The 25,846-nt window shown below is 43.1% G+C and overlaps 1 protein-coding gene across 1 annotated transcript in view; it reads left to right on the top strand.

The window, feature by feature from the left end:
- The window catches only part of PCSK5 (proprotein convertase subtilisin/kexin type 5), a 341,064-nt gene that overhangs the window by 63,190 nt on the left and 252,028 nt on the right, over window positions 1-25,846 (top strand). Inside the window, exon 3 of the mRNA XM_056848984.1 lies at window positions 22,092-22,205. Within this exon, the coding sequence (XP_056704962.1) occupies window positions 22,092-22,205 (114 nt within the window). The remainder of the gene's footprint in view (window positions 1-22,091; window positions 22,206-25,846) is intronic.

The following is a 25,846-nucleotide window of genomic DNA, read 5'->3' on the forward strand; positions in this document are numbered from 1 at the left end:
TCTTAAACACTCTGCTACTAAAGGCAAGATAAGCAGCCTCCTCCATTCTTCCCAACAGCTTAGCTCTCTGATGTCCCATCCCACTGTTATGTCTAGAAAGAATGAGGCAGCAAGAAAGAAAGCTCTATATTTTAAATGATGTCTAGTTTGGGAAGACCCTGTCCTGAATGGTCCAGGCTAGCCCGATCTCATCAGATCTTGGAAGCTAAGCAGGGTCAGCCCTGATTAGTTCTTGGATGAGAGAACTCTAAGGTTCCTGGAACAGAGCCAGGCAATGACAAATCACTGCTGAACATCTCTTGCCTTGAAAACGTATGGGGTCGCCATAAATCGGCAGTGATTTGACAGCACTTTCCACCATAGTTTGGGAAGAAGGAGGAAGATCCTGTTTCCCACCCAGTAAAATTGCCACAATAATCTCTACTCATGGTATCTACCTAACACTCCTTGGCATTATCATGAATGGAAGTTATACCTTCAAAAACTCAGAGCTACCTCTTCTGAGTTCTGTAAGACATATGTCCTCCATAGACTCATAATGTATCTGTTACACTTTCCTGTCGCTGTGTTCTATGAAATTAATGGATTCCCAAATGTTTTCAAAAGCAAACTACATGCAACCATGCAACATGCATATAAGGACACACAGAAACAGTAGGTTTGTGACACGCATCATCACTGGAACATTTTGATTAGAGCTAGGAGCAATTTATCTCATGCTGCTGTCCTTCCAGCAAATGATAGAAGATTCTCATGTTCTCATCCTCAGCGACAACATGACATTGAAGGTTCATGTCAAACGTCAGGGAGACATGAGATCTCACTCTCTCCAGCTGGAGGCAACTCTTCTGTTCCAGGGGCAGAGGCTCATCTTGCCGCTCTTCAAGTTAAACATCTTCAAAACATCTATGTGGAGCACTTTCCTGGTAGGAAACAGGAAACCCAGCAATGTGTAATGCCAGGCTGATAGATGGTTATGGCTGTATTGTTGGTTTGTTATTAATTTTTGTTATGTATTGTAGACAGTTCAGAGGCCTATGCTGTTTAGTGGTTTACAGTAAGAATATATAAAATTTAACAAAATAAATCTGAGGACTGATTTAAGTATGACAGTTGGCACGACACCCCCCCCCCCCGCCTCCAAGGTCTTACTCATGTAAGCACTCCACACAGCCAATATAACATTAAAAGGAGGGTGGTCTGAATGTCAGTCTGGAGGGTGGTTTGAATGTCAGTCTGGATGTATCTGTCAATCACTGGCTGCTTTTCAGGTGATCAAGGAAGACTTCTGGGTCCCTTCCACCTGAGCCAATGCTGTATATTTGATTGGTTGACTGGGAGGAGGCATAGTGACATTACTTTCACTTGTTTTCCATGCTTGGTATCAGTTTTTTCTGTCTCCTATCCAAATGTGAAGTGTTTCCCCCATCTCATTTGCTTCCATCCTGCGACTCAATAACTGCAGCTATGTAGCACTTACAGTTATAGCTCCCCAACCTTTGACGGAGATACATGCATAATATCTCATGACCAATAACTCCTGCTACTCCTTTTTGGTCTCTGGTAAACTGTTTTAATAATGATGATGACAACAAAGACATGGGAGAACTGGGAAGTTTGGGCAGGCAATGAGGAATCACAAATTGATTTTTTCCTCTAGAGTAGAAATCCTGGTATCATGATCCATATGTACAGAGCGCGAGAGAGACGGCTTTCTAAAATGTTCAATTGGGGTTTTAATTTTTATTCTTAATTCCTTTACTTATTTTAACTCAGTAGAAATGAGACACCAGAGGTTATTTTAAGTTAACAACCAAGTAACAGAGACTTATTAAACACTGTACAAGGGAAGGACTTTAAGGGAAAATGGTAGGTAGGGAAGGTATAGAACCAGAGCTAGTTTATAAAGTTTTACTGTAGAGAAGGCATATATCTTAGATGGCTTAGTTAGTACAGAATTACAATTCTTAAATTAAGTCCCCCAAATTCAGTTCACAGAACTTCCTATAGATGTTCCTATTCAGACTCTGCTGCCTAGCTAACAGGGAAGTATGAAGATTATACAATCTCTCTCCTTCCAGAGAACAAAGTATGGAGATTGTTCCTCAAATCTCTCTTCCAGTTCTCTCTATAGATCTACCCTTAACAAAACCTCATATCTGGAATATCTCCTTCCTATTCCCTTTCAGTGACCTGAGAAAGAGACCCTTTCTTCCCATTTGTTCCTGAATTGCCTTTAGAGACACGAGGAGACCATACTCACAAATCAACATCATTTCAGGTGCATTGAAGATATAAATAAGAGCAGAGATACTTCTAAGGCAGTCTGGAGATGATAACAGATACAGGTGTACCCAGCATTCATAGATTATAGAGAAGACTAATGGAGATTTGGCAATTGTTGCATGTGGTAGAGATAATGTAGCTGCTCCTTGAAGGTATAGTTCTCCCTCCTATACAAAGTATGCAGAATATGGCTCTCAACAAGGAGCCTTATTGATCAACATGGGTCTTGGGGTCAGAGAAAGAATAAGAATTGTGACAAAGAAACAGCTCCGGCCCATTTATCCAGTTTATTATTTTCCTTCTTAATCTGGACTAAATATTGGCGGGGGGGGGATGATTGCAGCAGTTCCTCTTTCCACATGGCCCTCCTGTGATTGTAACTATCATTACTTCTGACAGATTTCCAAATATTGGGAGAAATGCAGGATTATGCTGAGGGGCGGGGGTAGGTCATTACTATGAGGTTCAGGATGACAGAGCATGGCTGTAAAGAATCTCATGCAGTCTTTCCTTCAAAAATTATATTTCAATGTTATGTGGTCTTCCTAAAAAATTTTTTTACAAACTTGATAACTTCCTTTGGTCAAGTACTGATTCCATTTTTTCTGATGGTGGCTTTTTTATACTGATATACTGGAGTGAAGCAAATGGTAAGTTTCAGGGTTGCATAAGCAGTTGCACCATCTGTATTTGGTTGACAGACAGGAAATAGAGAAACAAATAAGGGAAATAGAAGACTCAGTTGATGGAGACAGTTGAAAGTCCTATTAAAATATTTTTGGAGACAGAAGTCATGCATTTTTAGCACACAAAAAGGCATTTTTGAAAAAGCATATTTGTGTGGAAAATACTATCTTGATATGTCAGGAATAAAAAAGAAAAAATGTGAAAATAACAGTTGCAGGATTTGGTCAGACAGACTTAAAAAGAGACAACGTATTTCTAAGAAACAGATATGCTGCGTGTTTGGAAAGTTCAGTAGGACAGGGACCAAAAAAAAAAAAAAAAAAAGGAAAGGAAAGGAAGACTGTCAGTTGTAGACCTAAAAGGATGTTAGACTTTACTCCGCTTATTTTGCCAGAAAGACAAGACACAAGTAGCTGTCTTGGCTGAAGGGCTGGTATCTTTCACATTGATCCAGAAGAGGAGGAAATGGAGACATAGTGGTTTTGGATCAGAATGAGGGACAGCAGTTTGAGGGGAAAAACCTTAATTGTCCAGGGCCAGCTGCCATAACATCATTCATCAATGGATAGAGAGTAAGGAAACATTTTGGAAAGAAACTCTGTAGAACACACTGTCTGGGAATGTGACAGCGCAAAGGGATATTTTTTATGGTGTTAAAACCACTCTGTATTACAATTTGCATAACAGTTTAGGATGTAGCACTTTTGCCTTCATTTTTAGAGTGGCAGATATAAATGCCTGGGAGGTTCAAGGTATTTTAATTATTTATTTCACTTGTACTTTCTCCCCAATGGGAGCCCAGTGGCTTACACTGTTGTCCTCTCCTCCATTTATCCTCAGTGTACCCAAGCATGGTACATTTGAACCAGGGCCTCCCAGATTCTTGTCCAAAACTCTAACTACTAAACCACAGTGGTATAACGTATGGTATATGGCACAAAGTACCCAAGCAAGTTACATTTTTGCCCCATCCCCATTACTTCCTAAACATCACAATTTAAATTCATGGATAATAGTCTTCTGAGATATAATTTTATTTTCTTTCTTTAACATTGAATATGTAATATTTATTAATTGGCTGAAAAAGATAATAATTCAGAATTCATTTCTAATGGGTTGTACTATTTTCTTATAAACAAAAATAAGTGACACCTGAAAGGGCGGGGGAGGTATGACAGTGGGAGCAGGTGGTATAAGGGAAGGAGTCGGAGATATGGACAAGCTAGGACTCCTTCCGACCTGCATCCCATCCTGAGACATGATAGTAGGGGGCCAGGAAAAACCCCGTCTCCGACACTGTTGTGCAATGCAAGGTCCGTTAGCAATAAGACTGCCACCTGCTGGGTTATTGTACCTCGCAGGGTGTGGACATGGTGTGCATCACCAAGACCTGGGTGCTTGAGGGCGAGACTGTTGCCCTAAAAGATCTTGGCTCCCCCAGACTTCTCAGTCCTCTATCAGTCTTGGACAATGGGCCAGGGAGGAGGGGTGGCGTTGCTTGTCTGGGAGGCTTTCTCCTTCAGGGCTCTACCCAGCCCAGAGATCTCCAGCATTGAACATGTGGACCTGGTGTGGGAAGTTGAGGAGAGCTTGGCTATCTGGGAGGTGTACCAGCCACCCAATGCACCAACAGAAACCCTATTTAACCTGATAGAGGTTATGGCTGGGCCTTGGAGTGTCCCAGGCTGATAGTTCTGTGGGACTTGAACATCCATGCTGATGCCACACCTTCATTGCAGGCCTCAGACCTGTTGTCATCCATGGCGGCACTGGGGCTCTCCCAATTTGTTTCGGGTCCAACACATCAATCAGTCCACACACTGGATTTGATCCTTGGGTGTGGGATAGATTTGGGTCTGATGCCAATTGAGGAAGTACCATGGTCAGACCACTTTGTCCTGAAGGCCCGGATTGATTTCCCACTCCAACCCTATTTGGATGACAAGCTGATTTATGCTGGCCTGCAAAGGCTCATGGTTCAAATCGGATTCCAAAAAACCTTTTGGGATCCTGTCCCCCCGGCGATTCTTGTGGAGGATTGGCAGAGTCGGATCTTTGTGGCCATCGATGAAATAGCACCCCAATGCCCTCTTCGCCCCCTTTGAAACCGGGCGCCATTGTATACCTCAGAGCTCCAGGACTTGAAGAGGAAGCTGAAATGGCTAGATCGAGTTTGACAGTGAACTTGCGATGAAGCTGCAAGAGCATCTTGTAGGACGTTTATGAAAGCCTATGAGGTGGAAGTGAAGGCTGTTAAAAGAGAGCATTATGCAGCCTCCATTGCATCTGCTAGCTCTCACCCGGCTCAATTATTTAGAATAATACGTCCCTATCTGAGGGACAGCCAAATTTAATTAACTCGACTCATAGCTGTCGATTTATTTTTTGACTAATTTTTCAAGCTTTTTTGCAGATAACGTCCTGTTGCTCAACACGACTTCCCTGTCAACCTTAATACAGTAATGGAACTGGAGGCTCCTTGCCCGTCTTCTGGTCCAATTTTGGACCACTTCAGCTAGCTTTCTTTAGCCGATGTTGACAGGATCCTGCTGGCATAGCAACACCGCAGAGTGAGGGGGCATTCCTGGGGTGAAAGGGATTAGAAAGCTGCCTAAAGGCAGCTCCGCCCCCAGGAATGCCTCCCAGGACACTGGCACAGGGAGATACATCAGGGACACACTGGTGCGGGGGTCGCACTGGCGTCCAAGAACTGCGCTGCTGCTGTGGACCAAGGGGACTGGCATAGGTCACCCTACGCTGTGCGTCCGTGCCAGTTTGCACAGCGCAAGTGGCATGGACGCTCACGTAGGGGTCACACCGGCTCTTATGAGCATTGCCCCCTCTTCAGGATTGCATGCTTAATGGTTCAGGAGCAAGCTGCATCTGTGCAATTATTTATACAGTTTTTTCAAATGTAAAAGGGAGAACCCACAACCACTTTTCCTCGGGGTGGGGGGGAGAAATCTCTCCACTTATGATTTTCTCTTCCCCCTACTTTGGCCAACTTGCAGCAACTTAAAAACAAACAAACATTTATTTCTTAGAACAACTTACTAGAAGAGTGCCAATCCCTCCAAGCCTGGATTAAAGAAAGAGCCATAATGTCATGATGACCAGCTCCAAGATCAGAGGCTAGCTACAGCGATTTCCCCACTCTTTTGGGGAACTCCATCTCAGATTTCTGGGTGCTGGAAACCATCACAGAGGGATATACCTAGAGATTTCTGAATACCCCTAGATATTAGTTTGTTCAGGATCCAGAAAACAGGTGCTTCACAAACCATCTAGTGCTGTTATAAGCAATCCAACCCCTTCTCAATATAAGGGTAATTGAGCCAGTCCCAGATGAACCAAAGGGCATCAGGGGTATCCTCAGTCTTTTTTCTCATTCCAAAAAAGATTGCAGGGCCACTTTTGATCTGAAATGGCCAAATAATGGATAAAAGGAAGAAGTTCCAAATGGAGACCTTCAGATCCATCGTAGCTGTGATATGAAAGGGAAACTTCCTCTCCTCAGTGGATCTGTCAGAGGTTTATCTCCACATTTCCATCCCTCCAGCACACAGGCGTTACCTTCAGTTTGCCTGTGTGGGGCAGCTCTTTCAGTATTGAGCCCTGCCCTTTGCCTTCTTATCCTTCCTGAGGGTGCTCACCAAGGTGTTAGTGACCCTGATGGCGAGGTTTTGAACCCAGGGAGTTTTGGTCTTCCCTTATCTAGACAATATCTTAATCAAATCTCCCTCCCTGACACAAGGCTTACAGGATGTGGACATGATTGTTCAACACATGGAGAACCAAAATATTGTCGAAGGCTTTCACGGTCAGAGTTCATTGGTTCTTGTAGGTTATCCGGGCTGTGTAACCGTGGTCTTGGAATTTTCTTTCCTGACGTTTCGCCAGCAACTGTGGCAGGCATCTTCAGAGTAGTAACACTGAAGGACAGTGTCTCTCAGTGTCAAGGGTGTAGGAAGAGTAATATATAGTCAGAAAGGGGTTGGGTTTGAGCTGAGTATTGTCCTGCAAAAGTATTGTCCTGTAAGTATCAAGATAATGTGCTAATGAGGGTATGGTATGTTAATATGGAACCATTGTATCCTGAAGTGATCTGTTAATGTGTGTAATCCAAAGCTAATCTGTATGGCTATTGTTGAATGTTGTCTTTGTCTGGAGGTTTTTCAGGGCAGGAAGCCAAGCCTTATTCATTCTTAAACTCTCCTCTTTTCTGTTAAAGTTGTGCTGATGTTTATGAATTTCAATGGCTTCTCTGTGCAATCTGACAAAATAGTTGGTAGAATTGTCCAGTCTTTCAGTGTCTTGGAATAAGACCCTGTGTCCTGTTTGTGTCAGTCCATGTTCAGCCACTGCTGATTTCTCAGGTTGGCCAAGTCTGCAGTATCTTTCATGTTCTTTTATCCTTGTTTGTATGCTGCGTTTTGTGGTCCCGATGTAAACTTCTCCACAGCTGCAAGGTATACGATATACTCCTGCAGAGGTGAGGGGGTCTCTTTTGTTTTTTGCTGATCGTAGCATTTGTTGTATTTTCTTGGTGGGTTTAAACACTGTTTGTAAGTTATGTTTTTTCAAAAGTTTCTCCATCCTATCAGTGACTCCTTTAATAAATGGCAAGAATACCTTTCCTATGGGAGACTGTTTTTCTTGAGTTTTCTGATTTTTGTTTGGTTTAATGGCCCTTCTGATTTCATTCTTGGAGTAGCCGTTTGCTAGCAGTGCGTGATTTAGATGATTAGTTTCTTCCTTGAGAAACTGTGGTTCACAGATCCGTCTTGCACGGTCCATTAATGTTTTGATTATTCCTCTTTTCTGTCGGGGGTGGTGGTTGGAGTTTTTGTGTAAGTAGCGATCTGTGTGAGTTGGTTTCCGGTAGACCTTGTGACCTAACTGAAGGTTTGATTTACGGATGACAAGGGTATCAAGAAATGGGAGTTTACCCTCAATTTCCTTTTCCATGGTAAACTGAATGTTTGGATGGATATTATTAAGATGGTTTAGAAAGTCCATTAATTTTTCTTCACCATGGCTCCAAATGGTAAATGTATCATCTACGAACCTGAACCAGACTGTAGGTTTGTAAGGTGCTGATTCTAATGCTGTCTTTTCAAAATATTCCATGTAAAAGTTTGCTATTACTGGACTGAGTGGACCATTGCTTTGGAGAACCATTGCTTTGTAGTCAACAAGCCAAAGAGCTGCCTTTCACCAGCTCAGAGAATCCAACATTTGGGGGTAATTATGGATACCATGCAGGTCAGGTCTTTCTGTCTTCAGAATGATAGAAGAATACCCGAACTATCACTTACCAGCCCTGACAGAACCTAATGTCACTAGCCTGTTTGCTGGGATGTTGGGGTTGTGTCAGGATGTTATCCTGTGGGCCAGATTCTACTCGCAACTCCTGCAAAGGTTTCTTCTTCCATTCCAGAAGTAGATTTCCAAGAAACAGCAAATCTTCTTAACTCTTCCTCAAAGTGTCTGGAAGGAGCTATGATGGTGGAGTCAACCAGAGCACCTCAGAGAATCCCACTTACTATGGATACCAGCCTCAGCGGATGGGGAGCTCACTTCCAGGCCAATTAGCCCAGGGAATTCAGAACAAGAAGAAAAGTGTACAAGTGGCCAAGCAACCCTTTGAACCTTTGGCCATTTGCACACTCATACAATAGACTTTTAAAATTATCTTCTTAGTAGCCAATACATCAGTGAGGAGAATCGCCAAGATGAACATGTTTTCAGTCAACAGAGCTGTGTATCTTTCATGATGACAGGATGGTTTTACATACAGACTCTACTTTCATCCTGAAAATTAATCCTCTTTCTCACAGGTCAGAGGAAATACCATTACCCTCCTTCTGTCCCAACCCAGTCCACAGACAGGGAAGAGAGTGGCATTGTTGTGAAATTCTATTTATCTAAGACTGAAGAGTTCTGTAAATTGGAAGCAATGTTCGTTTCTTTTCATAAATCCTCCTTGGGTGCTAAAGTATCCAAGTCAACTTTAAATCGGTGGATTAAAGGCTTATAGGGCTCAGAGTAGAGAGCCATCACTGTCAGAGGAGCAGCTACTTCTAAGGCCGTGTTGGCGAACCCATGGCACGCATGCCACTTCTGGCACGCCAAGCCCTCTCTGCCGGCACGTGTGGGTATGTTGAGCAGCTGGGTGGCGGGGGCTTTGAACCGCTCTGCGCTGCCTGCAGGCAGCGCGGAGTGGTTCAAAGCCCTCCCCTTCCCTGGACTCCCCGCCGCCCAGCTCCCCTTCCCTGGACTCCCTGCCGGGAAGAGCTGTTTCCCCAAAGAGAAAAAGCAACTTTTCAAAAGAGATTGCAGAAGGAGGCGGGAGAGGCGGCAGGGAGAGGTCCTCTGCCCGCTGCCTGCCTCCTGTCCCCGACCGGGCATGCTCAGCCATCCCAGCCGGATGGGAGGGGAGGAGGGGAGCCTGCAACTCGGCCGGGCTGGCAAAGCGGCGCCGGCTGGGCGATGGCCCTCTCTCCGCTCCGGCGCCTGCTTTGGCTGCCTCTCGTCCAGCTCTGCCCCGGGGTGGCCATCGGAAGCCCGCAGCCAGGGCGTCTTCGAGAGGCAGAGGCGAGCTAAGGAGGGGAGGGAGAATCAACATTCAGCCAGCCAGCCAGGAAAAGCCATCCGCTCCCCCCCTTCCCTTAACTGGAGCGGTTCAAAGCCCTCCCCTTCCCTGGACTCCCCGTTGAACCGCTCCCCCCCTTCCCTGAACCGCCCGGTTGAAATCCCCCCCCCATCCTGCTCTGGGAGGCCAGGTCATCCAAGCTGGTAGACCTGGCCCCTGGGAAAAGCCACCCGCTGGAGTCCAGGTCATCCGAACTGGTAGACCTGGCACCTGGGAAAAGCCATCCACTGGAGGCCAGGTCATCCGGGCTGGTAGACCTGGCCCCTGAGAGAGAGAGGAGAGAGAGAGAGAGAGAGAGAGAGAGAGAGAGAGAGAGAGAGAGAGAGAGAGAGAGAAGCAAGTGATCCCTGCTCCGGGAGACCAGGTGTTATGAGTTGTTTTTTCTAAACTAAAACCTCAGTATTCAGGTTAAATTGCCGTGGTCAGTTTGAGTCCAGAGGGAAGTCCTTTTTTATCTGTAGTCTTGTTCTTAGTATTAGAGTTCTAAGTTACAATGCCAGAGGTTTGGTTGATTTTGGGAAAGTTTACTTTATTGTTTATATAATTAAATGTGTTAGGGGCTTAAACAGGTCCTTCTGGGAAGCAGAGAAAAAGTCCCTCCTACTGGGACTGGAATAAAAAGCTCATGACTCTCCCTGTGTTAGGGTTGCCAACATCTAAGTACTAGCTGGAGATCTCCTGCTATTACAAATGATCTCCAACCGATAGAGATCAGTTCCCCTGGAGAAAATGGCTGCTTTGGCAATTTGACTCTATGGCATTGAAGTCCCTCCCCAAACCCCACCCTCCTCAGGCTCCGCTCCAAAAACTTCCCACTGGTGGCAAAGAGGGACCTGGCAACCCTACCCTGTGTCTAGGAAGAGGTGCTTCTCCCAGCAGTCTAGACTGCAGCACCCTGGAACCACTGAGAAGAGAAATGCATAGTAAATGAATAAATTTCTCCTACTATACAGAAAGCAGCTTACAAAATATTTAAGAAAGTGAAAGGTGTTATAATCTCTGTGCTTTAGTAGCAATAACCCTACTTCCAACAGAAAGTTAAGAATACAAGAGAAAATAAGGTACAATTGGAGCTGAGGTAAAGGGCAAGGACATAAAATAACCATTGCTTCATTTTATGGCCTATAATAAACAGTGGGCATTGTTCCTTAACCAAGTCACCACCCTATTATGGAGCCTTAATTAGATGTACCAGCAGTTTTCCATTGCTGCACACCATGGAGACTGAGACATGGAATAAGAAAGCTAGTCATTGTGGCCAGAGTGTCCATGCTCAACTCTGACAAGTAATGGAACAGCTGCTTATTGTTGGCCTATTTTTGGTTGAAATTCAGCATCCCAATTCCCTTCTTCCTTGTGATTACATATAATGGCAGATAGGAGGAGGCAAAAATCTGAAAACAACAACACAGAATTGTCTTGTTAGTGATGCTGAAATTAACTACTAAACTAAAGATGTTCTTTTGAAACATTTGTGACTCATGTAATCTGATGCAGTTTTTATAAAATGTCAGATATCATTAAAGAATATAATTATGAAGTTCAAGACAACAGTGAAATACCTGTGATCAGAGAATGCTTCATAAAATATCTGGTTAGTAATTTTTCTCTGTAATCAAACATAACTGCTATTCAAATGTCTCTGAACTGGGACTTAAACATCATACAGGTGACTCTGACATTTTAACCTTTTGTTTGAGTGATGATTAAAGTCTTCATAGTGACATCCCTGGAGGAAGGATGGGGTAAACATGTTCTAGATAGATACTATCCACCATGTATCTAACAAATGGATCTTAACCGGACTTTTGAAGTAGATTTGAGGTTCTGCATGTAGTATTTGTATCTGACAGTTCTTACATTTTTTCCTCTGTCAAGTTATACCTACTTCTTATGTGTTTTATAAAGATTTGAGTAGGAGAAAACACTATTAAACCTAGCATTACTTCAGCTTTCATTAACTTATTTTTTGAATATCCTGGAGGCATCCAGTTTGTCTGCGGAGCAGTGCAGGAACTGCAATTTTTCTTTCATCTCTCACTGATAATCGCAAAATGAGGGTGTTTGTTTTGCTTCCAGCCAATATGCCAGTTGATCTAGGTTTTAATTGTCTGCTAACCAGTTGAGGATGTATAGGGCCTGTCTCTACCATTGCTTGTCTTCTGGTGGCAATCAATTTGTGTTATCTGTGTTGTTCATAGTGAAGTTGGTTGCACTGTGTGCAATATATATAAGCAAGCCATTGAAAGAAATTGTCCAGAGTTTGGGGGCTGGATGTCTTCAATATAAAGAAGACACCCAGCTCTATATTTCATTATCCAAGACTCCAGTTGTGTCTGTTTTGGCTCTGAACCAGTGCTTTCAGGGTGTGGCCAACTGGCTAAGTCTGGACAAGCTGAATCCAGACAAGATGGAGGTACGGCTAGTCAGGAAGGGTGATGCTTCAGAGCATATTAGAGACTTTGAAGTTTTCATTGATCCTGCTTTTGCTATTTGAAAAGCAGTTGGTTTAGTGGCCAAGAGTACTTTCTATCAGCTGAAACTGGCTTGCCAACTCTCTCCTTTCTTACATTCAGATCACCTAGCCATACTAATCCATACTTGATCTTAAAACTACTGCTGGGTTGACCTTGAAACTACAGCTGGTTCAGAATGCAGCAGCACAATTATTGTCAGAGGATTGCTGACAATAACATAGCTCGCCTATTCTAATACAGTTATATTGGCTGCCAGTTTGTCCAATTTAAGCCTTTCACAGCCTAGGACCAGCATATGTAAAGGACTGTCTTTTCATGTATGCCCTTGTGTGCCATCTGTGGTCTTCAGGCTGCTAATTGCTAACAGTTTCCCATCTTAGGGAGGCCTGCCTGGTGTTAGCCAGAGTCTGTGCCCTTGGCAACATAGCTTCCACCCTCTGGAACAGGCTTCCTGAGGAGCACCCGGGGCATAGTGTTGCTAGCTCTGGGTTGGGAAATTCCTGGAGGTTTTAGGGGTGGGGCCTGAGGATAGGAGGGACCAGAGTGGGATATAAAGCCATAGAGTCCACCTTCCAAAGCAGTTCGAATTGATCTCTGTAAACTGGAGAGCAGTTGTAATTCAGGGAGATCTCTAGCTAAAACCTGAAGACTGGCAACCCTGTTATGCCAATAAAGGTCTATGATGATGATGATGACTGGCAACCCTGAGGGGGGCATCTCTAGAGGTGTTTAGTAGGCACTGCAACACTATTTTATTTGCCAGGGTTTTTAATGGGTTGAAGGTTGCAGGCATTTTTATGGGGAGAGGGAATTCTTTTGGGGTTTTATTATGTATTTTAAAGGTGAGATTGTAAACTGCCTGGATCCATGGGGCAAGGTGGGATATAAGTAAATTAAAGTGCTCTCAGCAGGCTTTCTAAGAATGGATAAAACATAATAATTACCAGTCCAGCTTCAGGACATTGCAGCTGGGGGCCATTTGTGTCATAGTTGAGAGGGAAACATCTGCAAAACTCATTGTCATAATGAATAATGTTCATACGACTTCACAGTTTCTGTGGTACTTTGTCACCAATGTGCTGTGTTAGAATGATAGCTAACCTAAGGCAGCTATTCTCATGAGTTCATAATATAACAGTACTTTTCTTCTACTTCCCTAGTACAAATAGTGGCATTCTTATTTCTCTGCTGGATTTATATTTGTATTACCTCCGGTAGATTGAGATTTAATGTTGTTTTGTCTGTAGATAAATTCATTTAGTAAACTATATTTGAAATTAGTAATGCATATTTCTGAAGGGGTAAAATGGTTTATATAGAGAGTTGTAAAGCTAGCTTGAGAAGAGAAAAAATTATTGGATGGCTCAACTATGGGCGAAAACGCATGGTCGCTTTAGCCTCCTTTATTCCCTGTTTCAGCCAGGATTCAGCAAGGATTGAATGCACGTTTGGCAAAACGCATGCATTCGATCCTGGCTGAATCCTGGCTGAAACAGGGAATAAAGGAGGCTAAAGCGACCATGCGTTTTCACCCTATGTCTTTAATAAAATGTTAATATTTTATGAATATCTAAATACAAAAGATCAGTACTGTAGTAGGGAGTTTGTTTCTACTATCGTGTGCATATTTATTTAGAACTGCTCTTAAGTCAGTGTACAGTTTTGCCCCCCCCCCCCCAGGATCCTGTGTACATACTGGCACCAATTTGTGTAATGACTCCCCTATGGGACAGGAAGTGGGGGGGACTGTAAGCCTTCACATCTAGGTTGGGAAGAAGGGAGACAGCTGCAGCCCCTTTTCATTTTTGCTTGACCAAAAAACCAACCTAAAAAAAAAAGGACCGTGTGTGTTTTTAAGGCGCAGCGTACAGAAAAGACACTTTTGTTGGATTACATAATTTACAGACAAGCAATACCTCTGCTAGGATTGGCAGTACATTGTTTACACTATATCTTGCCTTAGACAGTTTATTTGCATTGTTTTCTAATTCTGTAATCCTAGTCCTATTGCATTGTTCATTGAACGTTTTATGCTGCTTGATAGCATTATTTTAATATTTTGTAATCTGCCTTGAGTCTCAGTGAGAAAGGCAATCTGTAAATAAAACAAATACAGTAAGTAAACTCTTGCACATCTAAATAAATGGGAAGGGGCTCCTTGAAGCTATTGACAAGGTTGTGCCTTGTCAACCCCTCCCATTCATGAGACAAAACCCAGCCCTCTTTTTTACCATGAGCCAGGTGATCTGAAAATGGTTGGGAGACATCTAGAATGGCTCTGGCGGAGAACTCGTACTAAATCTTACAGATCATGCTATAGAGCTCATTGTAAGACCCATGATATGGTGAAGATGGCAGCAAAGAAAGGTTATTTCTCTACTATTATAACATCAGCTAGTTCACATCCATCCCAGTTGTTCAAGGTAGCTCAGCATTTGCTGATACCTAAATCTGGAGAGCAGTTGTAATCTGAGCCACTAATGTCCCAGGAACAGACAATTAACTGTGATACTTTTGCCAAGTTTTTTGCTGATCAGATATCAAGAATACGCTCTGATCTAGATATCAGTTATAACATAGGTACACCAGAACAAAGGCTTAATATACCTCCTGGGCTATTTATGGATCATTTTGACCCAGTTTCCATGATGGATGTCGACAGGATCCTGGGATCTGTGAAGACTGTGAAGACCTGTACACTGAATCGTTGCCCATTCTGGCTGCTAAAATCATGTAAGGACCACATCAAAAAACCCTTAGCATTTATTATAAATCAGTCACTAACTCAGGGCACCTTCCCTCAGCCACAAAAAGAACAGTTATTCGTCCGCTATCTGAAAACCAAACCACTATTTAAAAACCATTGGCTACATAATGTGGCTAATTATCACTCTTTCTCTTATACAATTCCTAGCCAAAGTGATTGAGAGTACAGTAGTGAACAAACTCCAAGGTCATTTATGCATGGTCGCTTTAACCTCCTTTATTCCCTGTTTCAGCCAGGATCAAAAATTTTTGTATGCACATTACCTCATTCCTTGTCGGCTCAACCCTGTTTCAACGCAAAATGAACCTGGCTTTTCCCCTTCTTCTTCTGGCCCGAATTAAACCGTTCATCCTGGCTCATTCCGGAATCACTGAGCGAGCGTACAACTTTCTCGGGCTGAGCTTCGCCCCACCCTTTTCCAAACCCCTCTTCAAGGCAGCATACAGATAGCCAAACAGGGAAGCACAGAAGATTAGCTTCTCTCGCAGCCAATCAGGAAGCAGTGTGTAAAGAGGCGGGATTCAAGTGCTTCCTGCTTTTTGCTACCTCAGAGCAAAATAAAGATTTTTTTTAATAACGAGGCTTGGATTTCTCCCCATCTTTTTTTAGATTGCTCAGTTTTTTGTTTTTTGTTCTTAAAATGCTTTTTTATGCGGCAGTTGGGTTTGGGGGGAAGGAAATCTTATCTCGCAAGGTAAGCCAATTACAGAGCAGCATTTAAAGGGGTGGGATTTAATTTGAACTTGGGAGACTGCTTTTCTGTATTCATGCCTCCATTAAAGTTTCGTCCCTGATCATTGCAGCCAATGCATACAGTTTTCCCCAAACCAGGTTACTTTGATCCTGACTGAAACAGGGAATAAAGGAGGTTAAAGCGACCATGCATAAATGACCCAAGTCTTCTTGGATAACTCATCTGCCCTAGACTGTTTTCAGTCAGGCTTCAGGCCAGGCTTTGGTATAGAGTCAGCTCTGCTAGCTTTAATTGATGACCTCGATCTGAGTGTAGACAAATGCCAAGCCTCTCTGTTGCTCTTATTGGATTTATCTGCAGCCTTTGATACAGTAGATCATGCTATCGTGTTGAGGTGCCTGGAGGCAGTAGTAGGTATCAGGGGATGAGTGTTGAACTGGTTAAAATCATTCTTCATGGATTGGACTCAAAGTGTTGCTATTGGAAATCAGTGGTCATAAGTGTGGGATCTAGTGTGGGTTCCACAAGTCACAATTCTATGCACGGATTCCTGGACTGTACTGAAAGTCTGGGCTGGGGGAGGCAGCAGAGGGAGGTGCGGGCTGGGTGGTGTCTTGGGCGGCAGCTGGCACACAGGAGCAACAAGCAAACCTTCGCCTCTTTGCTCACACCTCATATCACCTCTCAGTCTTATCCTCTTCAGGCTAAACATACCCAACTCCTTCAACCTTTCCTCATAGGACTTGATCTCCAGACCCCTCACCATCTTTGTTGCCCTCCTCTGGACACGTTCCAGTTTGTCTACATCCTTCTTAAATTGTGGTGCCCAAAACTGAACACAATACTCTAGGTGAGGTCTAACCAGAGCAGAGTAAAGCAATACCATCACTTCGCGTGATCTGGACACTATACTTCTGTTGATGCAGCCCAAGACCGCATTTGCCTTTTTAGCTACCGCATCACACTGCTGACTCATGTTCAGTGTTTGGTCCACTAAGACCCCAAGATCCTTTTTGCACACACTACTGCTCAGACAAGTCTCCCCCATCCTATAATTATGCATTTGATTTTTCCTACCTAAATGCAGAATTTTACATTTATCTCTGTTGAAATGCATTTTATTGGTTTTAGCCCAATTCTCCAGCCTGTCAAGATCATCCTGTATCCTGGCTCTGTCTTCTACCATATTTTCTACCCCTCCCAATTTAGTATCATCTGCATATTTAATAAGCATTCCCTCTATTCCTTCATCCAAATCATTTATAAAGATATTGAACAACACAAGGCCCAGGACAGATCCCTGAGGCACTCCATTAGTCACTTCTCTCCAAGTGGATGAAGAACCATTAACAAGCACTCTTTGGGTGCGATCTGTCGACCAATTACAAATCCACCTAGCAGTAACAGGATCTAAATCACATTTTCCCAATTTGTCAACAAGAATATTATGGGGAACCTTATCAAAAGCCTTACTGTAATCTAGATAAATGATGTCTACAGCATTTCCCTGATCCAGCAAGGTAGTAACTTGCTAAAAAAAAAGGAGATAAGATTAGTCTGGCCCTGACCTGGATGGCCCAGGCTAGCCTGATCTCGTCAGATCTCAGAAGCTAAGCAGGGTCAGCCCTGGTTAGTATTTGGATGGGAGACCACCAAGGAAGTCCAGGGTTGCTGTGCAGAGGAAGGCACTGACAAACCACCTCTGTTAGTCTCTTGCCATGAAAACCCCAAAAGGGGTCGCCATAAGTCGGCTGCAACTTGAAGGCACTTTACACACACACAAGATTAGTCTGACATGACTTGTTCTTGAGAAAACTGTCAGTAGCATGAGATGCACTTTTGTATAATGTGATGCCACTTTGCTATCATCATAGCAAATTTCTGACATAAAAATTAACTAGTTTTCACTTTATTTCCCAATGCAAAAAGATTTCCGCATATTGATATTAGATACCTTACTTTGTATCCATAGACAATACTAGCCAATGTTGGTTTTCAACTGATACTGGAAATTCAGATTTTGTTTAACACTGGTGATTTTCTGTTTCCTTGTGCAGTTTTGAAACATTTTCCGGCTCTGTTCCCCATCCTGTTCAGTTGGCCTTTATCTAGAAATTATTAACCAATAAGCAAGTTTTTTGCTATCTCCAGCACAAAGTCCCTTCTAATCATCAAGGGTTGACATTGATTAGAACTTGGGTCAGGACCTTTTGAACTGTGACCCTGTAGTATCAGGGACTCTCCGAGACTATACAGACAACACAAATATTTTTCATAAACTTTCTTCTAAAAGTGCAGCTAATAAGCATCTTACTGAATTTTGTTGAGAACAGAAGCCTCCATGGGGCAAAAACAGCTTGCAACACACTCTTTGAAAAGGGGCCATCTGGTGTATATCAGTGAGATACAAGGGGAGGTTGGGGGGGTGCAAAACATTTTAATCAAAATGGAGCTGCTTGGGTTGTTAAAGTTTGAGAACTGATGGGCTGCTTGCACAGAGGATTTCCCCTGTTTCTTCCAAACTCATGTGTCCCCCCCCCATTTCCACATGATGTTGCCTGCATTCATGCTCCAACTGTAGGCAGCCCATTTCTTTCTCTAAAAGAAATGTTTTTTTAAAAAAAAGGGGGGAAGAGATCTTTCTTGCCATGTTGCTGTTGGGGGCGATCTTTTTAATGTGTTCAGAAGGAAAGGATACTTTAGGTTGGATTCCCCCCCCCCCTTCACATTGTTTCATTAACTTCTTTTTTGTTTTTGGGCATTGAACAATTTCACAGCACTGTTGCTGAAACATGTAAATACAAAGCTACATGTGTCTTTCAATGGTAATCATACATATTTCACTATTTTGAGGTGGGATGGATCTCACGGAAGTATGCAAGCAATACATAAAAGCTTATGTCACTGAGATAGGAGGATTGTGATAGGTTTGCATGGTTCCAGGTGGGACAGGAAGATCTCTTGGAATTACAGCTGGTCTCCAGAGAACAAAAATGAGTTCCACTGAAGTAAATAGCTGTGTTAGTGTTAATGTGTATATATTAAAATGCAAGCGCTGTAGACTTTGGCTAGAGAGTGGAAGTCTGACAATCCCAACAATTCACACTGATAATGAATATCAAGTAAGGACAATGACTGACCACGATTAGGATTGCCAGCCAATAGCTGACAACTGGCCTGAGGGGGGGGGGCAGGAATTGGGTGCAAGACCCAAAAGTGACATCATCATATTGGCGTAATGTTCTAGGAACCCCCCCCCCAACTCAATAGGTTAGGTTCAGTGACTCCCCCTCAATTCCCCCTGCCGAGCAGTGATGGGGACAGTGGGCAGATGGTGGGAGATGTCCTGCCACAGTGGGAAACCTTGTAAGATTAATCGTGTTAGGTCGCATGAAATAGACAGAATCCCTGGTAGTGGGGACAATGAGAATGTCTGTGATTCTGGATTGTACCCATGAATCTTGGTTTAAATTAAGCCCTTGAGCACTCTGGTTAACCGTTTTCTATTGTTCCCAACTATCTCAAGTAAAACTAGATTAATTAAAGAAAACTTTGGAATTTAAGCCAAAGTTGATTGCAAGAACATTCAAGTGAAAAATAACATTGACGCTGTATGTCTTACCTTAACACGGGCAGCCCATTCCTAAAGAGGGGGCAGAGGCGGTGGGCAGGGGCAGCACAGCTGCTCCAGCTTCAAAGTGGCTTGCTTCCAGTGCGGCATGCCAAAAAATGAAGGAAAAGTATTTTTGGAGAAAAATAGAGTTCCATGGGGCTGTGCCACGATTTTGCAGACATATCTCTATGCCTGCAAAATGGCTTCTTTCCAGCCCAAAAAAGGTTATCAAGCTGCCTAAAGGCAGCTCCTCCCCAGGGAACGCCCCGGGAATGCCCCCAGGACGCTGGTGCGAGCACTCGCGTTAGACATACACCACTGGGAAGGCAGCACGGGTGCAGGAGGCTTGTGCTGCTGCGTGGTGTCCCAGGGCCGGCGTAAGTTCCCCTGTGCTGGCATCCATGCCAGTTTACACGGCACAAGTGGCACAGATGCCGGCGTAGGGGTCACATCAGTTCCTGTGTAGCTCCAATCCTCCTTCAGGATTGCACGGTAAGTCTTTGATCCAGAGGTGCATATTGCAAGATACAGATATGTAGCAGCATTTTTTTTTAACAGCAGCTCCTGGTGCCATTTTGGAAACTCTTCTAGTAGTTTGGAGCAGCTTCTGATATTTCCAAGCATCTAGTTGTTAAGAAACTAATGGTAAAACTCCACTGTGTGTGCATGCATCCATTCATAAGTAAAGGTCAAAACTCACTAGATTGAGATCTAAGAAGTTTAAATAGTATCACTCCTATCACACTTTGTTCTAACATTTTTTGGGGGGCGGGGAGGAACATTAACAGATGATAATGTAGTTGCATAAATAGTGACATAATTAACATATTCTTGTTGCTTATTTGATTCTTTATACTTTTCAGCCACAATTGATTCTCAAAGCAGATTATAATAATTAAATTGATTGCCAAGATACAGATTAATAAACTTTAATAGATATGCATGTTCAGTCTGTTCAGTTTATAATATGAGAATTTATCCAGTGTATGAAATTGTTACTGGATGCAGAAGTGAAATCAAATTTATTACACTGCAAAGAGCAATTCAGATATATGGATATAAGGCATGACATTAGAAACTGAGAGCCAGTGTGTTACATATCGTGACTGAACTAGGACTTGGGAAACAGGTTCAAATCCTTGCTTTCTATTAATCTTACTGGGTGACTTTGAGACGGTCATTCTCGCCCAGTGTAACCTACCATACTTGACTGTTGTAAAGATACAGGAGGGGAGATCCATGTATACTGCACTGAAACTGTCCTGTGTTACACTGACACTGCGTGAAAACTATATACTTGGATTTAGTATGTGCATATAAACAGTGGTTGTATTTCATTTTTTAAAACAGAAGAATGTTGGACATCATTTTTATTATTTAGAATATAGGTTGCCAACCTCCAGGTGGTGGCTGGAGATCTCCCGCTATTGCAACTGATCTCCAGGCAATAGAAATCAGTTCCCCTGGAGAAAATGGCTGCATTGGCAATTGGATTCTATGGCATTGAAGTCACTCCCCTCTCCAAACCCTGCCCTCCCCAGACTCCACCTCCAAAATCTCCAGGTATTTCCCAACCTGGAGTTGGCAACCCTGTTTAGAATAGTATGTATATATTTCTAAAGAGTAACTTTTGTTTTCTGTTTTCACACCAACCCTAAATCTTGTCATGTATTTGAAGACTGATTTCTGTCAGTAGTAACTCCTGCACAAAAAAGTAAATGGTGATAGGAGCACCTAAATAACAATTTGCTGAAGACCAAATCACTTGTCAAAGTTCACGCACAGATGACTATCAGAAGCCATATATTTTTTTAAATAAAATGTAAACAGTTACCAGATAACTAAGCAGCAGGATAATGCAGGTTAAATTATAACAAGACCTTAGAAGAGAAGCCAAAAGGGTGCTCATCAAGGTCACAAATCATGTTTGCACAATCAGTTTCTTATCTTTACAAAAGTATTCAATGATTCTGAATACATGGAACCAGGAACGAAAAAAATAGATAAGAACACGCTAGATTTTTAAAAAATCTCTCCCTCTCCTTTGGAAAAATCTAGTTCAAATGAAGTTTTTTGCTAGAACTGGAAATGAGGCAAAATTATTTTAACTCAAAACCAAATAAAGATCCAACAAATCCTGGATCGTACAGACGAATAATTTTATTAAACACTGATTATGAATCACAGCAGTTTTGGCAAACAGATTAAGGTAATGGTCAATGATATTCACCTTGACCAAAGTAGTTTTATTACTGAAAGGAGACCCATAGACAGTACAGGGAAAGGACTTTCTAAAATAAAGAGCAAATTTAAAAATAAGTAATTATGGCAATGATTTTTAAAGCTTTGGATCAATTTAAATGCCATTCTTGTCTCAAGGCTTTTTGTTTTGTTGAGTAAGAATTTTAAATGTTTAATAATGAAAGTTTTACTTATGCATCTTCCTTATCTCTGTATTATTTTGTCATTTGTATACAGTCAATTTTTTTTCTTTCCTTCTTTGTTCTTACCTGTTTCATGATAAAAGGTGGGAAATGTAAATATAAATCAACCTCATATTAGGCTGCGTAACAATTTATGCTGCTGAATTATTGAGCTAGAATGAATACATAAAATGTTAGATAGGCAAAATCATTAGCTTGAATGTTCCCTCCCCTATATTTTCATTTTTCTTTCTTTTCTCTCTCTGATCAGACTCCCAAAGTCCCAAAACATTTTCTCAAATGGGTAATTGATACCATTATCTAAGCATATGTGCTAATTAAATATCACATTTTAAATTAGTAGAAAATTTAAAGGAACTTGGCACCTGAATATGTTTTTGTGCCTGTTAACAGCAACATCTTCCAATTTATATTATTTTGGAATGTCCATGGAATCTTTTTTGATATTTATCATTTTTTAATTGACAGGTGGAATGGATAGAACAACAAGTTGTAAAAAGAAGGATAAAGAGAGATTACAAACCTGGTGGTACCCAATCCATGTATTTTAATGATCCCAAATGGCCAAGTATGTGGTACATGGTAAGTTCACCTGAGACTAATAGTTTTGTGGTCGACTGAAATCTTGAGTAGGCAGAATAGTATGCCAGAACTTTCTTGTTTGTTTTATGTGAAATAATAAAGGTTAGCAAACTTGGTGTCTTGCAACCAGTGCAAGCTTGGTATTTATAATTCCCATAATTTACATTTTATCAGGATAGAGGGAGATGAGGACCTGTTTTAATACAGAAGTACTTGCTGCATTTTAATGCATTTAATGAAAGCTGTTATTTTCTTAAAGTGAAAGCAAAGTAATAAGGTAGTGGTTTTGTTGCTTTTGTATATTAGTGAAAATTCCTTTGGTAATTTTCATACCTATGATTAGGGTTGCCAGCTCCGGATTGGGAAAAACCTAGAGATTTGGCGGGGGGGGGGGATGGAGCCTGAGTAGGGCAGGGTTTGGGGAGGGGAGGGACTTCAACAGGGTATAATGTCCAACTTCCAAAGCGGCCATTTTCTCCAGGTGAACTGATATCTGTTGCCTGGTGATCAGTTGTAATAGCAGGAGATCTCCAGCCACTACCTGGAGTCTGGCAACCCTACCTCAGACCTCCCTAGCTAGTAGGGGTCTGACTGAAACACTTTTCATCAGCGACATTATGGGCTCATTATAGATGGGTATTGAGTTCAAATGATTTAAACAATTATCAGCCAATAGCAAATGTCTCCTTTATGGGCAAGGAGTTCAAGCGTATAGTGGCAATTGCAGATGGCCTTGGATGAGACAGACCTATATTGACCCATTTCAATCCAGTTTCCATCTTGATTTGAAAATGCCCTAAGTGATGACCTTTGCTGAAAGATATGTTAGAGAGTAAGATCCTGTTAATATTTATGGGGTTTCTGCAGCTGTTGATGCTGTAATCATTGCATTCTTCTGATTCCGATGGCCAAGTAGGGTATTGGTGGCCTGTGCTTTGATGGTTGGCATCTTACTTTTCTGACCAGTATCTTGACTTTCTTGGCAAGGCTGACGATGTCCATTCTTGTATTTTTATAATGCTGGTCATATGACCATAATAAATGAAATTATACGAAATGACAATGACCAGTATCAAAATGCAGTACTGGGGGTACTTGTCTGCTTAGATTATTTTTTTAACAATTCTCCTGTATTCTTGTTTAGACACTAAATCATAACTTTTGTACAGATCAGATGAATGAATGGAGAAGCTTTGGGGCTGAACTCATAGAATCATAGAGTTGGAAGGGGCCATGCAAGCCCCATACAAGCCATCTAGTCCAACCCCTTGCGCAACCCCTTGCTCTTCACACTGTGGCTGAAAAAGTGGCTTGGGAGGTACTTACTGGGATGGTGTCAGTGGGAGCTCCAGGGCTGCTACTCTTGCCTGGAAGCCGCACCCGTTCCCCGTTCCCTCCCCTCCTTCGCTATTTCCTCCCCCGAGGGCATATAGGGGAGGCCTTATGAGCGGGCTAGTCCCGTCCTCCTCTCTCCCTCTCTCTCCTCCCTTCCTCGCCTCAAGACTAAGGCCCCTCTCCACTGGCCCCGCCCCCTGGTCGGGCAGCAGCTGAGCGGCCATCTATCTCCTTGCCAAGCGGTTTCCTGGCGGCCTGTCTCCTCCCTCCCAGAGGCCTTGAGCTTCCCCCCCCAAGCCCTCCCTCTGACGCGGGCTGCAACCAGCTGGGCCAACAACTTCCCTTCTGCCGCTCTCCCTCCCATGATTCTTCTGTGTTGGGGCTGGGTGCGGCGGCTGCGGGCCCCGGCTAGCCTTCTCTGCCAGCCAGCATCTTCTGCAGTTGCGGCCCGGGAGGTAAGCTGCTGGTGACGGGGCCCGACTCTGCAGCCTGGGTGGGGTTGCCTCTTTGTCTCCCTCTCCCCTCGACACTGCCTGGGAGGAGGGTGGGGGCACTTCCTTAGCTCTCCGCTGCTTTGTTTAGTTCCGAGATGGGTAGATGAGCCCACTCCTGAGCTTTTGGCATGTGGGGATGGTGGGGAGGAGGCGGCCACCGCGGCGCCTTCTAAGAAGTTCCCCACACACCGAAAGCAGGAAAAAAGCCTTTAACCTATTTAGTGTAAAATGGGGCAAAAAGCCCCATAGAGAATAGCGAGACTGCACCAGAAAAAAAAAGCAGGTGCAGCAACACCATTCTTGGAGCTGGTGTCCAGGGCTCAAAGGGGACAGGAGGCTGCCTAATGGCAGCTCCTCCCCCAGAATGCTCCGGGAACACCTCCCGGGATGCCAGAATGGTCCCCAGAATGTGGAACGGGCCTTTATGCTGGTGGGATGCCACAGAATGCTCCGTTGGCATTCTGGGGCGGTGCTACTGCTGTGGCTGCTGGAGACCAGCATATGGGCCTCCACGCTGGTGCTGGGACCACTAACGCCAGCATAAGTAGCCTAGTCGCTGGCGCGGGGCCCCGAATGCCAGCACGGCCCCTTCCTGGCCTCCTAAGAGCTTTCACCTTTGAAGGTCAGGAATGAGCTGTTAGTGTTTCTCCCACAAGTGAATGGGGAAAATAAACCTAAAGCTGACCTGTTCATTTCTTTCATAACAAACCACAAAATTATTTTACAGACGCATGTGGTGGCATTTCTTTTGGTCATCTTCAAAGAAACACAATTTATGACACTTAAACAAACAAAAGGGGCATACTTGAAACAATCAGTGAGCATAAAACAGGTGTTCATTTGTATGTGTATTTAGATTATTTGTGTCTCATGTTTCTGCTCAAAGAAGCATTCAAGGCAGTGTACAACAAAACAAAATTCTAGTTAAAGACCTTTTAGTCTCATTGATTTGACAGGGAGAAATTTGAACATGCTTATTCTTCCACTGACATTAATAGATCTGTCCTGCTATGAAAAATTAATTGAGTACTTAGACATTATGGATTCATTTCACCTGCCATGATTAAAAACAGCACTCATTTTTAGGGTCTTACTGTTTCATATGCAGCTGTTTGGTTTATGTGAAGATTTTTAGGTAAGAAGCACTGAAAAGCAGTACAAATTTTAACCTAGAGTGCCCTCATGTTTATTCTAAGAAAAGAATAGGATTTGACATTTAATAAGTAGAATGATCTGATCTTGACCTGAGCACACCCAACAGCAAAGATGCAATTCAACAAATCCTGTTGCTTTCAGTAAGATTTCTCTAAGGTCATTTTTTCATGGAGGTTTGCAGCGGTTTCACTCTTGTTTTGCCATGCTGCTAATTTTTGATTTTTCATGATTGCTTTGAATTTGGGGGAAAAAAAAACCCGCTTCATTCCCACGTCAAGTCAAACCTGTTTTGGTCCGTTCTTTTCTTTTGCTACGTGGTTTTTGGCGCAGATCTCCATAAAAAAACTCCCTGGAGACAGATGTATTCTCCCCGGCCATGCAGGCAAATTTCTCCTCCCTCCCCGTGACTCACCATGCACGCGAACAGTGATTGGACAAGGGGAATTTTGTGCTCCGACAAGGGGGGGTGCTGTTTAGGGGATCGCGCCCGGGGATAGCCTCCCTCCAAGGCAGGATGGATCGGCATGCTGCGAAGGGAAGGGAGAGTGTTTGGCCATTTATGCATAGGAGGTTTTGCCTTGGGTTTGCCACTCTTTAGATGAACATTTCCCCATTCAAATACTCAAAACTCTGCTTTGGGGGCTTATTGTTGAGTTT

Source organism: Euleptes europaea, chromosome 4 (genome assembly GCF_029931775.1).
Source record: "Euleptes europaea isolate rEulEur1 chromosome 4, rEulEur1.hap1, whole genome shotgun sequence".
Taxonomy (NCBI): Eukaryota; Metazoa; Chordata; class Lepidosauria; order Squamata; family Sphaerodactylidae; genus Euleptes; species Euleptes europaea.